This window comes from Leptonotus elevatus, chromosome 10 (assembly GCF_054856555.1).
Source record: "Leptonotus elevatus isolate MCC_2025b chromosome 10, RoL_Lele_1.0, whole genome shotgun sequence".
Lineage (NCBI taxonomy): Eukaryota > Metazoa > Chordata > Actinopteri > Syngnathiformes > Syngnathidae > Leptonotus > Leptonotus elevatus.
In genome coordinates this window covers 25,063,779-25,086,461 of record NC_141248.1, presented here as the reverse complement: position 1 = coordinate 25,086,461, position 22,683 = coordinate 25,063,779, and the positions used below count along the sequence as shown (strand labels likewise).

General features: G+C 45.3%; 1 protein-coding gene across 4 annotated transcripts in view; it reads left to right on the top strand.

Annotated features, from left to right (window-relative positions):
- The window catches only part of LOC147167764 (protocadherin-1-like), a 98,011-nt gene extending 79,708 nt beyond the window's left edge, over positions 1-18,303 (top strand). For 2 of the 4 annotated variants that reach the window (XM_086086876.1, XM_086086878.1), the window contains exon 5: positions 12,102-17,984. In XM_086086876.1, the coding sequence (XP_085943002.1) occupies positions 12,102-12,532 (431 nt within the window). In that variant the 3' untranslated portion in view covers positions 12,533-17,984. Of the gene's footprint in view, positions 1-12,101; positions 17,985-18,199 lie in introns of those variants that run through there. The other 2 variants (XM_086086879.1, XM_086086881.1) reach the window with 2 other exon arrangements.
- The last annotated feature ends 4,380 nt before the right edge of the window (positions 18,304-22,683 follow it).

Genomic DNA, 22,683 nt, shown 5'->3' with positions numbered 1-22,683 from the left:
ATTTTTAACACCTAAAACTGATTTCTGTTGTGTTAAAAGCAAATGTCAATGTTAAGCAAGCGTTTCATACAAAAGATGTTTGTGAACAAACGAAATAGCGAGCCAGATCGCTTTTTTGTCTTCCTTCAAATTGAGACGGAAGCTATGATTTCCAAACTTCCCTGAAGGCACCTGACTGGATTTGATAGATGGATGAATGGACGCGAGTTGCTGTGTGAAAGGGGCTTTCAGACGGTCCCTGAAGGGCAAAGCGCAAGCGAGCGTGTTCGACGGGACGACGGCACACAGGTAGATAGATCGTTTGCGATATTTGGAACCGTGGCTCAGACAGGAAAACTCCGATGTCAGGCTGTCCCCGAAGGCAACACCTGACACAGATAGACGGCGAAACATCGAATACGCTTCGCGCCTGCAAATGCTGACCACAACCACGGACAAAAAAAAATGGTTGCCACCATTTGGAAATATGATCTAACTCACTGAGTTGCTACATTTTATGGAGGCAAGAAGTTACATTTGAACAAAGTGGCCTTAAAAAGTCTTTTGGAACCTGCAGCCACTCTGTAAAAAGTCTGTGTGTGTGTGTGTGTGTGTGTTTGACGGTGTGTGTCTTTGTGAGTGTCCTGACTGTCCTCCTTAATGAGCAAACACAGAGTCGACTAGTTTGTAGAAGGAACCTTCCAACCTCCATTACTGCAATAGTTACAGTGTGTGCTTAAAGTGTGCGCGTGGATGTGTGTGTGCGTGCGCGTGGATGTGTGTGTGTGTGTGTGTGTGCATGTGCGCGTGTGTCCCAGCCTGTCCCCAGTAAACAGCGACTTCTCATTAAAGCTTTCTGCTCGGCTGCCGGCGACTCCTGCAGACCACCATGATAATCCACTTCCCTGAACACGCACTCACACGCACTACACACTCACAAACGCACACACACGCACACACACACACTGACAGTACCTTGGCGATCACCTGCGGTGAAGATGACAGAGGAGAGAGATGAGAGTGTGATGGAGGAGGAGGAAGGGGACATGAGTAAACATGACGTCTCGTCGAGGAGGAGAAAAGGGTGGGGGTGGGGGGGGGTGTCGGGGGGGATTCTAAAGAAGAGACAGAAGGATCCAGATGTGGAGAGAGGACAGCTGTGATTGACGACGGCAACGAGAAATGGAGGAGAGCGGAGAGCAGATCTAAAGAAGCGCCGGGGGAGGTTTTGATGGTCAGAAGATAGAAGTGATCTCGAGGAGCGGAGATCTAACGTGGAAGGAGGATCTCAAAAAGATTTGCGAGAAAATGTACAAAAAGAACGCGAGAGAGGAGACGGAAGAGCAAGAGCAGGAGAGAGAAGATCTCGTGAGGGGAAGATCAAAGGGACGAGAGAGGAGAAGCGCAGGTGGGAGGAATGTCAAGAAAAGAGGCGCTTGAGAGGGACGGAGGGAAGAGGGGAAGGAAAGGAAGACCATCTAGAAGGTCTAGAGGTGGTCTCGGGGGGGAGTCCTTGAGTACTGCATAAGAAGAGGAGCGCTCGACTGTATGGAGAAGAGATGAAAATGAAAATGAAAATGAAAATGGCGGATCTTAAGGAGGAGGGAGGCGATCAACGGGAATAAGGATGAAATAGTGAGCGCGAAGAAATCGTAACCGCATCCTGGCCTTGGCTGAGAGAAAAATGCCTGAGAGTCTCTAACCCCTCTCACACGTTCAAGAAGATCTGATCACGGAAAGTCGTGTTGCTGTATGGAAGTGCACAACCAAATGGCGCTCTTTCTGGGTTCTGCGTGAAAGGCACAGGTTGAAAAATGCAGACTCTACCATGATGTATGTCGTGGAAGTGAAAGTGCGTCCCAAGCAGGGGGAATTGCCTTTGCCCCCGTTCCGTGACGGCGCCTTTCACGCGGCGCACCAGAAGTCAAGCGGTGTCAAAGCGGTCGGGCAGAAGGGGGTAGCGCGAGGATGAGTTAGGGCTGTCTCTCCCGCGCTTAATCCTCACTTATTAACGCCTCCTCTGCGTGAAAGGATTAGCTTCTCCTCTGAGCTCCAGCAGAGGGCCTCGCGCTTGCCCGCGTGGAATGGCAGCCCCCCCCCCCCACCCCCCTCCCCTCACGGAGCTCTTCGTTTGTTTGCTCACCAGCGTGCTGCTGAATAGCCAATGAGGGGACGGCGGCAGTGGCGGGTGCGCGTCTCCCCGGGCAACACTTAAAACACCTCCCCTCAATTAACCTCACACACACACACGCACGCGCACGGAAGCGATAACATGCACATTGATATGCACAATACAAAGTCATGCAGCACGCACACGCATCAGGGTCACGGCGAGGCTGATGCTCATAATTCATATCACACACAAACACACACTCTCACAAATACACACACGCACGCACGCGCACACAGCTTGGTGCAGGATGCTGTATTTACAATTCGGGTCACACAAGCGCAGATAAAAACACACCAAGGCCAACACGGGTCACCGGTGCCGCTGACGACAGCACACGCACGCACGCACGCACGCACGCACGCACACACACAAGGTGCGATGGCAACGAATCACTTCCATTGTTTGTAATGCTGAACACGGCCGCAGTTTAACACTGTACGCGCACACACACACACACACACACACACACATGTTTGTTTTACTATCCCGGTGGGGCCATTCCATTGACGAAATGCATTTCCAAGCCGCTTACCCCGAACGTAACCGAACAACCGATTGCCTAACCCTAAAACCTACCCTAACCCCGAAAACCAATTCAAACCTAAAACTAGGTCTGGATTAGGCCCACCAAAAAGTCCCCATAAGGACGGGTGGTGGACAGGTAGTTTCCACCAGGATATTAAAAATCGGGAATATGGTCCCTAAAAACACACACACATTCTTGTTGGGTTTACGTGTCTAGTGGGGACATCTCATTGACATCATGCATTTCTTAGCCCCTCCCCCTAACCCCAACCATCAATGATTGCCTACCCCCATTCCTTACCCTAACCTCAACCATAACCCAATTCAAACCTAAACCCTAGAACCAAGTTTTGACCCTCAAAAAGAGGTTTGGACTCATGGGGACCACCAAAATGTCCCAACAAGGACACGTGGTCCCCACAATGATAGTAAAAACCCAGAAAACAGTCCCCATGATGAGATATAAACCCGCGCGCGCACACACACACACACACACACACACACTCAAAATGCGGTCTGAACTTGTGGGGACCACCAAAATCTCACCACATTTCAAGTCGGTCCCCACAATGGTAGTTAAACCTGGGAAAATATGCGTGTTTTGTAACAAAGACAAAGGCACGCACACAGCACTGTAATACACACTTGCGCAAGTACATAAACACACACACTCACACGACAACACTTAAAACACATCTGCACTGAAACACACAAATGTTCATACATCAACGAAATAAAAACACATACACGTGATGTGGAGACACACACACGCAAACTTACACGCACACACACACACACACACAGACACACACACACACACACACACACACACAGACACACACCTCCTTGGGGAAGTGGAGAAACGAGATCCCTCCGACCTTCCGATTTGCCGTCTGACTTTCCAGTCACTAAACTCTTTCATAGCCGCCGGCGTCCGATTGGCCCCCCCGCTGCCGGGGGGGCGGGGCCAAAGCCTCCTAGGCTCGTTGGCTGCAAATGGACGCGTCGGACGTCGTGTCACATCACTCACATTTGCTGGCTTCGGGGACGTGATGATGTGTGCGTGTTTTGTGTGCGTGGGTTTTGTGTGTGTGTGTTTTGTGTGTGTGTGTTTTGTGTGTGTGTGTGTCCAGAGGGTCCATGTTGTTCTGCTCCAATTGTGTCGCTCTCTCAGACACCAGCCCCGTCCTCCACGGTCCACTTCCTGTCCATTTCCTGGTGGCCTTTGACCCCTGCTGGCTGGCTTGAGACTTCCCGGGGGTCCGAGCGTGCGCCTGCACGCGCATGCGTGTGTAATGAAGCGTAACGAGCCACTCGGATGATTTCGCTTCGCCTCCAAAGCCGAACGTCTTTCTGCTGCACTTCACACCAATTGGTGACAAATTGCAGGGGGCGCTATTACGCACGCCGCACGAATACACGATGCCGACCAAAATGACGAAGGTTAGCATTAGATTAGGATATTGATCAAGGAATGCCATTTTCCCCCCCGGATCACCAATCTGCGTTAAAGGTAGACACAGCATGGATGATTGAAGATGATTTTGTGACTTGAGAGGTGTTGGTGCCGTCTTCGTGTGAAAAGGGGCTACTTTCTCACTTGAAATCCTCGTTTTTCAAAATTATAGCAGGTTGAACTGTCTGTGTGTGAAAAGTGGCTTCTTTCTCATTGACCCTCAAAGATGACCCCCCCGAGCTGCTGTTCTGCGTGAAAGGTAGAATCGGAATGGGTGGTTGAAGTACACCCACACATTTCTCAATTCTGGGATACTGTCAGAGGCAGGCTGGTTGTTTGAAGTCGAAGCCGACCTCTCCCAGAGTTATTGAACTGCGTGAAAGGTAGACTCAAAAATGGCCAAACTTCTAAGACAGTATCAGATGCAGGACTGTTTTGTGTGAAAAGGGGCCAATTTCCTATCGATCCTCAAAGTTGAAGGTAGTGTAAAAGGAAGACAGAGAAAGGGGTGTCGAAGTTGTCCTGGTTGTAAAGGGGATTCAACCAAGCTTTTAATTTGCCTGGAGAAGTTGAAACTGGGCAGAACGTATCGAAAGAAAAAGCGGGATCAAAAGTCGAGGTGGGGTCATGCGGTCATGGTGGTGGGTTTCCACATCGCGCTGCTGTTCTCCACATTTGCGTGAAAGGGGGCCACTCAATATTTAACGCGAGCTGCAGGAAATGTGCGCGGGCGAGAGTATTTGATTCATTATTCAACCGCCTCGCGCCTTTTCTCCCGCTCGCTCTCGTGCTGCGTGAGCGAGATAACGGCTCGGCTTCACGCCGTAATTCTTTTGCATCACAGATTAGGCGGCAAAAAAGAACAAAACAAAAAAAAAGTACCCGCTGAATTCTGCGAGGAAAAAAAACTTAAAAACAGGCAGGAGCTCTTTTTTGTTTCGTTTTTTATCTTCAACATTTAACGCGGGAAGATTTACCCGGCAGGATGAAGAAGACGACGGGATGACCGTAACCTTCCTCTTCCTCCTCCCCCGCCGCCGCCGTCGCACAAATAAACAGCAAAGAAATTTCCCGCCGGCTTCCTGGACGGCCGTCAAAACCGCCGCGGGGAAGAGAAAAACATCCCCAAACCCGCTGCTAACAAATCCTCCCCCCCCCCCCCCTTCTTCCTCCTGCTCGTTCACCTCGTTACATATGCAAATGAGGTGTTCCTCCGCCTCTCGGCCGAGCGCCTCGTTGTGCGCCGGGACGGGATCCCTTACAAAGGAGAGCCTATGAGAGCGGGGGTGCGAGGGAGCCGGGGAGATTGGGCTGGGAGTGGCGCCAGAAGAGGAAGAGGATGATGAAGAGGAGGAAGGTGATGATGCTGATTAAGATTTTTGGACGGCGTGAAAGGTACTTGATGCTCTCTTGTTGCACAAAGGTGGAGGTAAATGCGAGGGGTGAAGGCCACAAAATCCATTTCACACCTTGGTGTGGGACTCGCTCTCACACAAACACACGCACGTTTTCTCTCACCATCGCACTCTCATAATCACACTCGCTCTTACATTTCTCAAGCACACATGATCACGCACACATAAAACTCACACTTAATCACTCTCATAAATAGGCACACAAAGTCACGCTCTCACACATAGGCACACACTCTCTCTGGAAACACACACAGTGTCTTTCTCACAAGCATACACAGTATTCACACACTCACATTGTCTCTCCCTCTCACACATACTCTCTTACACACACATTGTCATTCCTTCTCACGCTTTTATTCTCCCACATACTCTTTCAACGCTCTCTTTCTGACACACACCCACACACACACACATTGTCATTCCTTCTCACACCGTCATTCTCACACATACTCTCTCACACACACACACTCTTGTACTCACATTATCACTGCTTCTCACAAAGGCGCTCTCATTTCGCACACTAACACGCTGTCACAGTATCTCTCAGTCACATTCTTTCTCATAACATGTCATACAGACATACACACACTCATGCAACTCAAAAACATTATCTCACACGCCACAACAGACAGAATTTTGCTTGCAATACACACAGACAAACGCACTCGTGCCAATCATATGTTCACACATTGCCTCTCTCACAACACATTGACACAACACAAAAACAATCAATGATACATGCTTGCTAAAACACACAAACTTACAAAATACACACATAGTCTTGTAGTATTCTATAAATAAATATTCTCATATGCACTCACACATGTCAAATTGTTGTTGCTCTCACACACACTCCCAGGCAGAGGCCGCATTCTTGACGTTGCGCGTTTCCAAACTTTAGTCACCATTTGAGCTGGCGAACGCAGCGAGTGGGCCCCGTGTGGCATTGTGGGCAAAGCGGGCCCTCGGGGCGCCGCCTTCACATTTTTGCCATTTTGCTTCATTTCACGGCGAGAAGACGAGAGAACGCCGCCGCCGCCGCAGCTGACGAGGCCCAGATAACGACTTCCTCTTTTATCTCCTCTCAGATAAGCACACAAAGACGCAATGCAACAACCAACCTTGGACTGCTCGTCTGTGCGTGCACGTGCGTGCGCGCGCGTGTGCGAGTTTCACGTCCTCATTGAGTGGTCAAAATTGATGTTGTGTTAAAGATCACAATTAGCCGTCATTGTTGTCGTCCTCCTCCGTCGTTGTCGTTTGCGCTTTTCCACAAAGTTTCAGACTCGTCTTGCTCCCGGGAAAACGTTTTTTTTTTTTGGGGGGGGGGGCCGAATTTTACTGGAACACTTCCAAGAAAAACTTCTTGATGTTCTTAATGTATGTGCCGCATCGTTGTGTGTGCGTGTGTGTGTTAACGAGTGTGTTGTGCGTCGTCAACGTATGCGGTGATGCAGGAAGTTGTGAGAAAGAAACTCAGTCATAATTTAACATTGAGCCCATTTTTGCGGCAGAAGAAGACAAAATCTTTTTCTTCTTTGTCTGTCATGTGGGAACGTTTTTGTTGCTCGCTGGCCCGGTCTCGTTTCTCGTACCATTTTTGCTTCCTTGTCAATCTGTAATTTTTTGGCTTTTTCACAAACTAAATGTAAAATACCTCCTGATATATATATATATATATATATATATATATATATATATATATATATATTCCCAGGGTGGTGCATTGCATCTTTTTGATGACAGTGATCCGTTATATTCATCATATAATACAATAAGTTTCAGTGATGATTTCATAATTTAGCATCGTTGTACTTTATGATTTAAGTCTTTATGAAAATAATTGTGGATATTTGCATTTGGGCATTTCTATTAGCTTCAGATTTTGTTCAAGCTATTCCTTATGAAAGGATTTCGCCCATCATAATAAAAAGATTGATTGATTTTAGTGAATACAATAAAAAAATGCAATTTTAAAAAGTCAAGAAGACGTTGATTTCATGGTATTTATTGAAGAAATGTGTTGAGTTGGGTTCGCACCAGTTGACTTCAACAGTCGCATTTCGGCCACCGCTCGCTAACGTCAAACCTTGTTTCTGTTACTTTTTGTATCATTTCACTTCCTTTGACCTTATTTGGAATGACACTTCCTGCTTCTTGCTCAAACATTTCAATTTACGATTGCACTTCCTGTCGCATGCAATTGAGCGGGAAGTTTTCAATTCTTTGGAATTTGTTTGTTTTCACTTTTTGTAGAGAATTTCACTCCCTGCCCGTTTTTTAAAAAATGTATACATTTTTTTTACACTCACTGTGTCTTCTTTTCTTTCTGCAAAATTCCAAGATGGCGGCGGTGTCCCATTAATGAGTCCCCTTAGTCCCTGTGGCCCCTCCCACCCCCGCCTGCTCCCCAGTGCATCCTGGGAGATTTTGCCGCCGCGGGCGCTGGCTCTGCAAATTTATTCACTTTTGTTGGATAATTGAATTTTTCTGTTATAGTAGGACCGGACCACAGGGATGACAAGCGCTCTTCCTCCTCCTCCTCCTCCTCCTCCTCCTTCTTCTTCTATTAATAATCGTGGTTGTCATCGTCGTCACCCCATCGCTAATTCTGTATCACGTCAGATGTGCGTTGATTTACTTTGCTGTTGATGTTATTTACGTTCAGGCGGCATCTTGGCGGGGACGCGAGAGGGGGCGGAGTCACTTATTTCCATCAAGCGGGGCACTTCCTGTTTGATGTGCGCGTTAACACCAACGAGACTTTTATTCTCCAAGGCGATGACGGCTCCGATGCGCTCGCAACGTGCGCGCGCGTCCGTCGTGCGCCATCAATCGGCCACACAATATTTGGATGAATGAAAATGGAAAATAAATACCGTGTTTTTGGGATGCAACGTAAAACAACGTGAGCGCATGCCCATCATGCACCATCAATCGTCTCTTGTCATGTGACGGAGAACCAGCTTTATTTTGACACAACAAAACACGCAGCCGTCAATTGGCCGTTCCAATTGAAACGGATTCACAATTCTTGCAAATAATCTCATGTGCTGTTGGATGACACGGTGGAGAATAATAGTCGCACATCTCCATTACAAGCCATCAATCGCCGTTTCATCTGAGATGACCAGGCCGCTATTTCGTCCTTGGAAGTGAGGCGACCAGTCTATTGTTTATCTATTTTATGTGTGGTCCTCCGCTAGTCTTTTTTGTTTCTAGTTTTGTCTCCGTTTTAAATGTTTGGAAGACTAAACTGTCCATCAAAGTGAATGTGAACCTTGCCATTGGCTGGCGACCAGTTCAGGGTATGCGACCAATCCGGGATATACGCACAGTAGGCAGTAGGAGAGGAAAGCGGCCGGGATCAACTCCAGCTCACCTCTGAGGACGATGAGCGCGTGTACCGTACGTGTCGTTTTGCAATCAGGTCAGGTTGTGAATTTCAAGCAAAGATAAACCTTCTTGCAGCTTTAAAGACCTTTCGCGCTCGCGCGCGCGCACGCACGCACGCACTCCTGACAGCGGTCAAATATTTATGCGCTGCAGAAGCTGCAGAAGCTGCAGAAGCGTTATTGCACTTGAAGTTGCTTCAGGCGCCTTCTGTCCGATTCTTTCACAAACGTGAAAATACAAAACGCTACAAAACCCCAGCATCAAACGCGCGCACACGCGGACGGCGGATCCATCGCCACATACAACGCAATCGGAATCTCACGCCGTCCGGCACGGTCATCTTGCTGTTCTGTACGAAAGGCACAAAGGTCGGACACCATGACAGTTTGCTATCAGAGGCACAACAGAGGCAGGCCAGTGTGTTTGTGTGTGTGTGTGTGCGTGAAAGGGGATTGGCCGGAAGAAGGAATGGGGGTGTATATCATACTTTTTTTTTTAACACTGGCAACCATTCACATTGCTGATTGTTCGTCTTCCCTTCTGTGTGACTGGACTGTATGAAAGGGTGTGGGACAAAATCAATTTCGCAGGCCTGTGTGAAAGGGGAATAGTGAAAAGGAGGACCGATGTGAAATTTTGTACCACGCTCCATTTTCCCCCGAACAGTATTTGCCAGCTTCAAATGTCGTACAAGTTGAAGTGAAGGAGATAACAGCAACCAGGAAGTGAAAACAAGATGAAATGATGAGGTGGAAATGACACATCCCGAATCGAGTGTGCAAAGGAATTTTTCACATTTTTGGCTTAAAATGTCTCCCCGTTATGAATTTTGGTTGTCCTTTTTGTTCTTTTTCAGTTGGTTTGAGTTCAAAAGTGAATTCAGTGCGTCACTAACAGTGACAAAAAATCACCACGACGAGGAAAGCTTGCCCATTAACGGTTTAGTCAATCCAAATCTTTTCTGGCAGAACTTTGTCGAAAGGAACACGACGACGATGCAAACGAGGACTACAAAAATGGCGTCATCCTGCTCCTGAACCAAATGTTTTCATCCCGCCAAGGACACGAGTCGGCAGCCAGAACGTTTTCAGCACCAGGGACAGCCCCCCCCCCATTTGCCTCCTCAAACATCAGCAAATCAATTCACACGTTACGACAATCTTCAACAAGGTCTCCAGACATGTCAGCCATTAATTCGATCATTGATTAGTTGTCTGTTGTCCATTAATTGCTGCACTTTTGATTATCACCGTAATTTGGGTGAGAACAATTTCATTAGTTTGTGTTTGTTCTCAGGGGTAACAATTTTTAAGGAGCAAATACAAAGTGTGAGAAAAGGCGAGTTGAAAGTTGACGACTGCATTTTGCCGCCTTTGCACCCGCGACATGGTTGAAGCGCCAAGCAAGCGCACATCAGCGAGCGGCAAAAATCAAAATGCAGAGATGAATATGTGCCCGCTCGCTCGCTCGCCCGCTCGCTCGCTCGCTCGCTCGCCTGCCTGCAAAATGGAGGCCATGAATTTCAATTGACATCCAGCAGGCGGACGCCATTTGCTGCCTTTCCCCGCCAGGACACAACCCCCGCGCACCCCCCGCCCCCTCGGCTCGCACCCCCTCTCCCCTGCAGCCGGGGGTATTCGAGAATGATCTAATGTCACGGGTGGGGAGAGAAAGGTTACTTTCTGCATACGCGCTCCACATTTGCCTTTTTCCCTCAATGACCTTTTCCGCATTCTTTCTTCTCCCGCTTTTTCCTCACATGGTTCCTTCTTCTTTTCTTCTTCTTCCTGTTGGGCAACTCATTGGCTTTGTTCACGCACCCCATTTAACTCACGCGCACCCCCAACCTCAACACCACAAAAACATCAAAACTAATCCTCTATTGGATGACTTTTTAACTGCGCCGCATCAATCGCCAAAAGAAAACGTTTTGAGCCTCGCACCCCCTTCTAAGTGTTAATTTTGTTCACGAAAACTAAACCAAAATATTTTTGTCAAAACACATTTTTCACCGGACGAAAACTAGACTAGCCTAAATCCCTCATTAATAAACAATAATTGGGACGAAATCAGTATGCATTTCCGTCAACTACTAAAAACGAGAGCTCACTTAATCAAGACTCGACATTTTAGTTCACGAACGAAGACGAGACAGAATGATGATGATTTTGTAAAATCCTGTCCCTTCTCATGTGTCGCCCAGTGACACGCCCCCTTTCGAATCTGCAGCTAGCGAGTGCAACGTAACATTAACAGCTACAGGCTAACGTTAAAAAACAATGTTGATCCGACCGCTAACTAATGCTAGCTTATCTTAGCTATCATACTAGCTTGCAGCATAGCGTCTTCATAGCCACTTGTTGATATACTGCAGTTGCGTATATCATCAACAATAAAATCAAGACTCCGCCCCTTTCAGAAGCCTTGGCGCAGCCCTCGACACCCCTCGCCTCGGCACTAAAACCCCCAACTGAACCATCTAAACAAACCCGGTTTTGTATCCTGATTGATTTGTGTTCATTTACATGTTGGAACAGTTGTAAGAAAACTTCAAGCAGCGCACCCCCTTTTTAGGTTGAGCACATCCTTACCCTCAGGACCACAAGCCCTCCTCCCCCTTTAAAATAAAATAATCTAGCAAAGCTCATTCTGCATCTATTGATTGATTTTGCATTATTTTGAGTTATAATATATATATATATATATATATATATATATATAAATCATTTGATATTTACCATCTGTTAATTGTGGCATTATTTAACAACTGAAAACAATTCCAGCCAACCCCCGCCTATCAAAATCTGTATGGCGCACAGAAACGGTCCCCAACCGCACCCCACAAAATCAGAATTCCACCTCTCGATTTTTTAAATAAACTTGGAGTGCTGCAAAGGCATCAATGTTTACCGCAGAGCGTTTTTAATCTTTGGCACCCACTGGGGGTGCGCGTATTCCGCTTTTTCTATAAATGTTTCCACGCGTTACAGTTTTAATCTCGCGCACCCTCCAGTGGCCCGCCCTCCTTGGGAAAGCTGTCCTTATTTATGAAGTTAATTAAAGTTTGTTTTCAGGTTGTTGTTGTTGTTGTTGTTATGACAACGGGACTTATGGAATGTGTGTTGTGTTTTTTGCCCCCCCCCCCCTTCCCACCCAGACCTGAGGCCCCTCCCGGACGTGGCCATGACGGGCAACTGCACGCGCGAGTGCACCGAGTTCGGCCACTCGGACTCGTGCTGGATGCCCGGCCAGCCCTCGCCCAACCGCAAGGGGCCCAAGGGCGCCGCCGTCCCCCCCAAGCTGTCCACCTTCGTGCCTTACCAGGAGATGGCCGCCGCCCACGAACCGCCGCCGCCGCCCTTGGCCAACGGCAGCCCCAAACCCGTCCCCGTGGAGGAGCAGGGCGGGGGCCGGGTGGCCAATATGCGCTTCATGGCGCCCTACAGCAGTGCCTACGCCCTGGGGGCCGCCGGCCAGACCCCCGCCAAAGACTGCGGGCTGGAGGAGATCCCCCTCAGCCAGGCGGTGGAGTTCCACTCGGCCGCCACCCCCACAGGCCACGCCGCCAAGAGGGAGATTTACCTGTGAGGGAGGCCCGCCCTCCCTCACCGGGCCCTGCCAACCGTCGCCCCATTGACGCTGCTCACCTGAACACCTTGCCTCCCAAAACACCTCATTAACCCCAAACATCTCCCTACCCCACTCACACCTAACCACCTCACTCTCCTCTTAAATGCCTAGCCAGGCTCCAAAACTCTCAGTCCCCTAAACACATCATCTCACCATAACCACCACAGCTCTCCCTAAACACTTCAGCTGTCACTGATACCCCAAACCACCTCACTGTTCTCCGAAACAGCTCACCAGGCTCAAAAACACCACCTTCACTCTCCCTAAAACATCTCAAGTCCACCCCTATCCACTTCATCTCCCCGTTAACACCTCAGATGGTCCCCAAACATCTCCAATGCTACCCCTGAATACCTCGCCACACCACCAACCACATCACTGCCCAATTGAACAGCCTTTAAGTCCCACCAGAATCCTCACCAACACCCCAACCCCCTCACCAGCCCACTGGGCCTTCATACTCCTCCCTTTTGGCGTCTAAATACCTTCCACAGCCCCTGAACACTTAACCACAACATCAACCACTTTCATACCCTAAATACTTTCCCAAACAACTCACCTTCCCCTGAACATCTTAATGGGCACCTTACACCTCACCAAACCCCCAAACGCTTCCATACCCTGATAAACCTCACCCCCAAACAGCAGCCTATCAGCACTGACTTAACTGCTCCCCAAAACACCTCACTTCCCTACAAAATGTCTTACGGCCCCATCCAAAATACCTCAGTACCCCTAAACCCCTCACTACATCACCAAGCATCTCCCTGCCCGATTGAACATCATTCAAACTTTTGGCCACTGCCCTAAACACCTCACAAGACCCTGAACACCTCAGTACCCCCAACAAACCTCTTACCGAGCACCTCTCCGGCCCTTAAACACCTCACCTGTGCCTGGTTGTGTTGTAGCACAGCTTCCCTTATCCCACCTTCCCTTACGCCCATTGCCCCGCCCACCTGGCTTTGCGCCAGCCAATCAGATGTAAATGAGGACATGGAAAGGAATGTAAACAACAAACAATGCTTTGTGTCATCTTTTTTCGACCCCCACCAGCCCCTTGGGTCGACTTTGTTGTAAATCCTTTGGCAGTATTCTGTGTGAAACGATCTAGCCTGACTTTGGACTTTTTTATTTTTGAGAACGATTTCCCGCGAATCGTTCAGAAAGTCAAACAACTTGGTCTGTTTGTGTGTGTGTGTGTGTGTGTGTGTGTGTGTGTGTGTGTTACCAGGATGTTTGCCTCGTTTACACACGGCGGGAAACGTTTTTCCCGCCGTCCACATGTAAATATGGCGAAGCTCACGTGACGTCACGCCGTCGGACTGACGAGTTTCGCATGTATAGACGCTGCCGGTCGGGAATCGTTTTTTTTTTTCTTCTTTTTCTTCTATTCGGTATCACAACACGCTTGTGATGAAAGCCCAGAATGAACGCTGAAAAACTTGCAGCTCGATCACCGTCATTGACGTCATCATCGTCTTCATCATCGTCATCTTCATGAGAGCTGAAGGTTGCATCTGGAATATTGAAGCCAATCCAAAATATTTTCCTGATTGTTTTTGTCATCTGGGTTACATTTTGATGCTCGTCAATTATAATATAATATAAATGTTCAAAAACCAGGACAAATATTTGATGTAAATTGGGGAAAAAAAACTGTTTCTTCCTGGGACGAGTCAGAATGTTGACAAGAATGATCAAAGCAGCCCCTTTCGAGCTCGCATACACTTTTTCTCGTTATCGATGAATTTGTTCTCATGACAATTTGTTTACTAAAATTAATTACTGTTCTGTGGGCTTTAATTAATATAATATTTTGGGTGGGTCATTAGTAGTTATTTTATTCAATGATGGGGTCTATAATTACTATTTAATTTATTTTGTTTATTCATTATTTATTATTATGACTTGACATGAATTCATTATTTGTATTCATCATTTTCTATTGAATTTTAAATTGGAATTGTATTTTATTTTATCCATTGTTTTTTTATTCAACTTTATTTATTACAATTTTCTTCTAGCATTTTATTTTTTGAGAGTTAGGGTTAAATTAAATGAATGATCTTTTAAAATGATAAGTAGCATGAATCGATCCAGGCAACCGATTCAATTGGCGCGCGTGCGGGTGGGGAAGATGAAAGGCAGACATTTAAATGGCTTTTTATCCGACTTGAACATCCGCTCAGAAATTCACCAAAAATCAGTCTGTTTTGTGGAAATATGATATCCAAATCCCCGCCCACCGTCGGAAACCCTCCCCAACCACCCCCCCCCTCGATCCCTCGATTGTGAAGTTTTATTTCTTCCGCCTTCCTCCTCTTCCTCCTCTTCTTCGTCTTTCCTCTCGCCCCGGCCGCCAGACCAGAAATCTTTTTTTTTTTCTCTCTTTTTTCTTCCCTCGCCGCCTCCCGGGCTGCCGCCGTGTTTTGCTGCGTGAGGTAAAGATGGAGGACGGAGTTTTACGCTTACTCTTTGCCACCAATTAACCCCGGCTGACCCTCAGTGACCTTTGGCCGCCTCTGTTGGTTTGCAAATGCGTACGTGCACTTCGTTTCTTCAAGTTTAAAGGCAGCGTCACACATTTTCGAAGTCTTAATTTGAGACTTTTTGACCCTGAAAAAAATAAAAATAAAAATCCTTTGCCCACTTTCATTTATTAGCTCGCCAGAATAAAAAAAAAATAATCGCTACCGTTGCTGACGCCAACCTCCAAATTTGTGGTGTTTGAACACGAAATGTGGTCGGCGCAAGTCGACCCACCAAAAAGTCTCAGGAAGCCATTCCTGGAAATAGACAGGAAGTCTGCCATCTTGGTTTGAAATTTAGTTTTTCTGGGGTCCTTCCAATGTTTCCAATTCAGCCCCCAAAGCCAGTTTGTCTGAGCAATGTGAAATTTGGTAGACGTGTTTAACATGACTAGAGAAACAAAACAAAAGACTCAAGAAGTCTGCCATTGTGATTGGAAGTGGCAAAATAGTTTAGGCTTATTTTTTTCAATATATATGTGCTTCAAAAAAAACCTCCTTGAATTTTTTCCCCAATCGCTGCTAAATGCGAACATTGTACACTAAACTTCTTACGGTTAAAAATGCTTGTTTCCGTTTTTCACCAACATTGCAACATTTCTGGCTCCCCGAAGGTAGAAACAGCTCGGTAGCCTAATTACATATTTGATCAAGTCAGTTTTAACTTTAATCAGGTCTTTGGATTTCTAAAAAAATTCTAATATAAAAAACACAGGCTAATAAAATGACTTTTTCTCTAAAAAAACGTTGAAATTTGACTTAGGCTACCGTGCGATTAGGCTAACAAGTTGTTTGCTTTCCATCCTTGCATCACTTGCTAATATTTAGCCTGGAAAGTTGATGAATTTGTTTCCCGCCCCCCCAAAAAACCTGTAAACTGTCTTGTTCAAAGTCCACACGGTTGATTCCTTCAGCCGTCGTCCAAACACGAAGGTGCCATTTTCCGCAAATTCAAGCTAAAGTCATCCAAGCTCCTCCCTCTCCCGCATGCTACATGCTAACGCTAACACTGAGCACGTCTTACATTCACGCCGCAGGGTGCCTTGTGTAGCGCGTCGAGCACGAGTGGCGAGAGTTCCAATCTTTTTGTTTCCCAAAACGCTTCGTCAAGTTTGACGGGGAAAAAAAAGCAGGTTGTTCAAATGATGGCATCAAAAATATCCTTCAAGTTCATCGACGAGCATTTTGTATTCCAAAGCAAATAACGTACAATTTGACACTCAAATTTTCAACGTTTTGATCGAATCGAGTGACGAGCGTCGGAGCCGACATTTCCCACAATGCACTTGTTAGTTTTTTCAATTTTGTATTATAATTGTGAGCATGAAACAAGCAGACTATAAATATGAGGTTTTTGTTGTTGTTGTCGTCTCCATTTACTCTTTCAGTCAATCACTTCTTTCCTGTATCAAGAAGTTTTTTTTTAATTTGCTTTGTTTTTCCTTTTCAACCAAACTTTAGTGAGCGGACGCACTCACTGTTGTTGTTGTTGTTGTTTTTTATACTGTCCGCCAACGCCAACGCCGTCTGATCTGCACACCATCGCAACAACTCGTCAGTCGCGTCCCTTCAAACGTGTCAAATGACGAAAATCGCAAGTTGATGCCATCAGAGCAAAATTTACAAACTTGCTAACTTTCAGAAACTTAGCGCAAAATTGGTCGACAAATGTTGACAAATGCAAATGAGGATGTTAAGTAGCAATTTGAAATCATCTCTCTACTTAACACGCTGATGAATTTAAGAAATGGGCAAATGAACGTTAAAAATTTGTTATTCTGTTTTTTTTTCCATTTAATATTGAAAAAAAAAAAACTTTTAAAAAGGTGCATTCTTTTTCTAATGTGACAAACTGCTCAACGCCCCAAACATTTCCAACATTTATTAGAATGTAATCGTTCCGTTAGATGAACTCTCAAATGTGATTTCTTGTCAGTTTGCTCCGATCTTTTTGTTGTTGATCACATCTGAACGATTCAAGCTGCTCAAATGAAGTCGGCATTGCTGTCATGTAAAAACAAAACAAATTGCGAAAAGCGCAAATGAATGTGAACAATCAATTTGTAACAATCTCTCCAGGTAATCGTTTAATACTTAAAAAAATATATCTCTAATTTTCTTCATTTGAAAAAAAAGGCGATATTTTTCAAAAGCCACAAACTAGCCGTTTTTTTTGTTTTTTTTAGCGTAATTGTTTCGTATTTGGCGGAAGTTTTTAGGCTAGCATGAGGAGTTTGTAAAGAAAAACTTTTGTAACCTTGTGACGCACATAACAAAGCTAATGAAAGGAAAAGTGCGAGCTTCCCGATTTGGAAGTGAAACCTTTGATTTTTTTTGAATTGTTGAGAAGAAGAAGAAGCCTGTCCATGTTTGTAGACTTGCTGTGGGTTGCTTATATTTCTATCGAAACAATGCTAGTCATGCCTTGTTTTTTGTACAGTTTTATGTACATGCAATTGTAGTTTTTTTTGTTTTCTGATGAGATGACCAATATATATATATACGTATATATATCAATATATATCTACTATCTTGTACGTATACTCCAAGCGTGTGATGGAAATTGCGGCGCGTAGGTTTGTCCGAAGTTGGTAGGCTCGTTCGTGTAGGCTGGCCGCGCCGCGCCGCGCCATCATTTTTCATTTTTCAGTTTTTTTTCCATGACGTTATAGCGAGCGAATGTGACGTGGGATGTTTTCTTCTTTTTTTGCTGTTGCTTTCTCTCTTCTCCTTTTTTCTCTCCCATCCGCATGTTTGACTTTGGAATTAATGTCAGTGCATTTTTTTGTTTGTTTGTTTTGCTGAGCAAATCAAAGAAATGATGACTTGTAATTAATGACTTCTTCCTCATAGCTTTACAATAAAATACATTGAGTCCACCTTGTGTCTGATTCGGGGACAGGCTTGACCTTCATGAGCAAAAGTATTGGGACACAGGTCCAATCCATAAAGTCCTGTCTGTCCCAATACTTTTGTACACATTTACACTTTACATCTCTGCACTTTTGTCAATATTTTGACTTCACTTCCTGTCTACGTTTGTTTTTCTCCGCTCTTACGTTTGACACAATTTCTTTCACGTCCTTTCTCCCAGTCGGGGAGCCGTCAGAATGGATGGAGGAGAGGAAAGGGCCTCATGACCTCCCCCAGGGCCTGCGGACCAACACTTGAGGAAAGGAGAAGTCATGACATCATCACAGGAACGCTCCTTCCCCTTTGTCCTCATCCGTCCATCACGCCATCTTTAATTCTGTCCATCGTTCATCTTTCGTTCATCCATCTCACATCTCTCCATCATTCCTTTTTTCTCATCATTTTACGTCCATCTTTTAGATCAAAGATGGACGAAAAATCATCTGCTCATCATTTCATCGAGCATCTTTTCATCCATTCATCTTTTTATCTTCAATCCATTTTTTCATCTGGCCATCATTTCATCCCTCCATCTTTCCACATCATCTTTTTGTCCTTTTTTCTACCTTTGGAATCTTTTCGTCTGTTTATCCTTCCATCATTGCACGGGATAAAAAAAATCATCATTCCTGACTTTTATCCTCTTCAAGTTGGCGTCGTCTTCTTCAAGCAACATTCAACGCGCGCGCGCGCACACACACACACACGCACGTTCTTTCTTTGATAGAGTGAAGAAGAAAATGTACTTGAAGCCCATCACATCGTCTCAGCCAAAATCAATACAATTATTGATCGGCTTAGCACGCACACACACACACTATTTGATTGTTGACAACAACAATGGCACTTGATGACACAAAGCGGCCATCAAGGCGCGAGGTCGCATGCCGTCGTCCATGCTAATTAGCGTGGTGCTAATTAGCGACTGTCTTGGAAAACAGTTGCAGCGAGCGATGTGACATGACGTGACGTGATGAGGATCACGCGTGACCGACCGCCTTGTCCGCTTCCCACTCAACACGACACAAAACCTTCAAAAACTTGAGTCACATTCAACTCTTTTTTTTTTTCTTTTTGGCATTTTACAGAGCAGATTGTGTCTTTGGTGAAGCAGCATCTGGATCATCACACAATATTAATAATAATAATCACAACATTTAATTGAAACAATTAACTAATAATAAAAAATTAACAACATCAAATTTAAATAAAATATATTCAATAAATACAATCAAATTTAATTATAATTTATTAAAAATAATAATAATCAAAAGCAAACAATGTTAAAGTAATATTCTAATAATAACTATTAAATTTTAAATAAATAAGGAAGCTAATAATTAGCTAATACATTATAAATTAAATACAATATTAAAAATATATTTTTGAATCAATTGGAACAATATTTTTTTAAATAAATTCAATTATTTATAACAATAACCACTTAAAATATGACTTCAAAATGAAGCCTATATTAAAACATAGGAACTTAATTGACAAAAATATTACAACTTAAAAATAAATAAAATATGTCACATACATTAAAATAAAGGCAACATAGAATATAACGAATGCACTTAAAATGATTGGCGGGTCGACGACGTGAGCTCGCTTGCCGATCACCTCACAGGAAAAAGCGCGCGACGTCGCAATAAAGATCCAGACGACATCATATCTCAAGTCAACTTTAATCGCAGCCTGCAGGAAATATGAAAAATAAACAGCAACCAAGTTGGCCACAAAGTTGACTGAGGAAAAGTTTTGCAATGACTTAGAAGCTCGCGACTGACTGCAAAAAAAAAAGAAAAGAAAAAAGAATCCAATAAAAAGACTCCCGTGTCGGCCCGCAGACCTCCACCAAGGCCGAGCGCGGCGCTTTCAAGTGTTGACGAATGTTTTGTTAGCGTGTCCATGCTAATGAAGGTTTAGCTTTTTTTGCAGAAAGCAAAAGTGAAGATCCCGCCGGGACGTCTTGTCAACGCGTCGGGAATCACTCCAAGGCCATTAGACGACTCATTAATATGCTAATGAGATGCACGGACCCCCTCATGAATATTCCGGCACTAAACGGGGGCCTGTTAGCTAAACCAGCAACATTAGCATAGCAGCGCCGATTACACTTGCCACCATGACAACACAGGTGAGGTCAACAACCATAAATGAAATACTAAATGATTTGGAAAAACCCGAAGCCTCGTTTGAAACCTTGCTTTTGAAACCTCCGCACGAGTTTAAAATACGACTTTGAAACTCTAAATTGAACCTTGAAATGTGCTTTCAAACCCAACTTTGAATCCCTAAAATGACTTTGAAACCCAACTTTCAAATGCTAACCCAAGTTTATAACACTTCTTTGAAACCTTGCCACTCATTTCAAACCTTACTTCGAAAGCACGTGCGTGTGCCGTGGATGCCCCCCTAAGGTGGATGGGGGGCATCCACCTTCGACGGGGGGGGGGGGGGGGGGGGGGGGTGTGTGCCCACACGTCCCTACCGCTAATTTCTAAACTGACCATCCGCAGTGCGCGCGTGAGAATTTCTGCCTTTCGCCAAGCAAAGTCCTCCTGGCGTTGCTGCAGGCGGTCCAGCCCGTCCAACACGCACGCACACGCACGCACAAAACTTGCTTTGGCTTATTTTCATTCACATCCACAAGCAGTTTGACTTTTTAAACCTCAAAAATTTTAAATCTGCATGTTGTATCTTGAACACTCGTGAACATGAGCGCTCACGCACGCGCGTGCGCACACACACACACACACACACACACACACACACACACACACACACACACACACACACACACACACACACACACACACACACACACACACACACATAAACACACCCACGAGAGAGAGAGAGAGAGAGTGAGAAACAAAGCGATTGATTGTTGAAAGTGAAGAAGCTTATTTCCCTAAAGTCGTTATTTTCTCTTCATTGTGTTGGATTATATTTTTAATTTGATTTGTATTTTTATTGCATCTCATGAAGAAGGCAGCAATAAACGTGTGTTTCGTCACAGCAAAGTTTGAGCCATTTTCCAATAAGAAGGTTTCTGAGACGCTCGTAAAAGCTTCAGTAAAACCGTGATCACTTTTTACACTTCATTTGAATATTTGTAAATAAAATCTTTCTGGAAGTCAATAAAATGAACACTTGACACATTTAAACTTCAGTAAGGATGCTGAGACGTACTGACTTCATTTGGCAAAACAAAACATTTACGCAAACGTAAACAAATCAAATGTTGACAGGCCGGCGGCTGTCAATCAAAGCGAGCAGCGCGTTTCCGTTTCGTTGAGTTTTGTTTTCCAAGAGTGAACAACGCTTTCCACATTCAAGGAGAAGAGAGAAAGATCGGACAAAAAAGGCTTCGTGCTGTTCACCGGGAAACCCCGCGCACGCACACACCTCGCTCTTGAATTTGAAAAAGCGAAACTAAACGTTATCGCTCCATAAAGGAAGGTTGGCTTCGTGCAGCGGTTTGGAAACAAGGTCAAGAAGCGCTGCCCTAATTCAGCTCCAAACCGTAAACCCAACATGGAACAAACGACTCCCTTCACTCGATGAGCATTTATGATCGAAAGAGTCAGACGGTGCCGGCAACAACAATAAAATCATTGTTTTAAACTCAACAAACTCAAGCGTGATCTTCACATATGCTAACAAATGCTACGTTTGTCCAGCTAATGAGAAGCTATCAACTTGTTCAAACATGAAACAAGCGGTCAGAAAGTCTCAAAGTCATGAAAAAAAGTTAATTAAAGCAAAGCAGTCATCTTAAAGGTGAATGGAAGCTCAGGGAGGGGGGGGGGGGGGCTGTAGCAATGTGTGTGTGTGTGTGGCAGGAGGGGGGGGGGGGGGGTGCAAGGATGGGGTGGGCGAAGAAGATAATGAAAATAGTCCCTGAACTTGATTTCCTTAATCACTGCATGTCCTTCTTTCTGTTAATTGAAGATAATTATAGCATTTTAATTTCCTTATGTAGGTTAAAGAGGAGATGAAGACGACGAGGCACACAAACTTTATTAAGCCCGCTCGCGCACACTCAAAGCCTCCGCCGGGCTCGCTAATCACGTCTCGTTAGCGCAACGAGCATATTGACGAAACAACAGTTTCGGTTAGCGCCGGCCAGCCGAGCGTCGCGTTGTTAGCGCCGCCGCCGCGTTTGTGCAACGAAACACACAAACATGCACACGAACGCTGGACAATCATTTATGAACGCCGAGCTGAAAATGCCTTTTTTTCCCTCCCAGTTGTATAACCTGAGGCCTGATACGGGCTCAGAATAAATAAATAAGTGCATGAATAAAATAAGACGTCTTACGCAAGAGTTTTTATTTGATAGGAGAGTTTTCGCACGAGCGAGTCGCACGCTTGCGTTTGCGTGACTAAAATAGAATTCAAGCCGCCGCTAACGAACAGCTGCCTTCATTATACATCAACGTGTACAAATCTCATAAACGCGCTGATACGTGACCTCACTCGAACCCAGAGCCGACCCTGGTTAACCCAATCCCAACCCTCACCGAAACATGCTGGAGCTGATCCCGACATAGCCGAGCAAACCTCGTGCGTTTGTCCATCGTTATTTCCGAGCATTGACTTGATTTTATAAAGCAAGCATCGTATGTTATTCCGATTCCTTAAAATGATTACGAC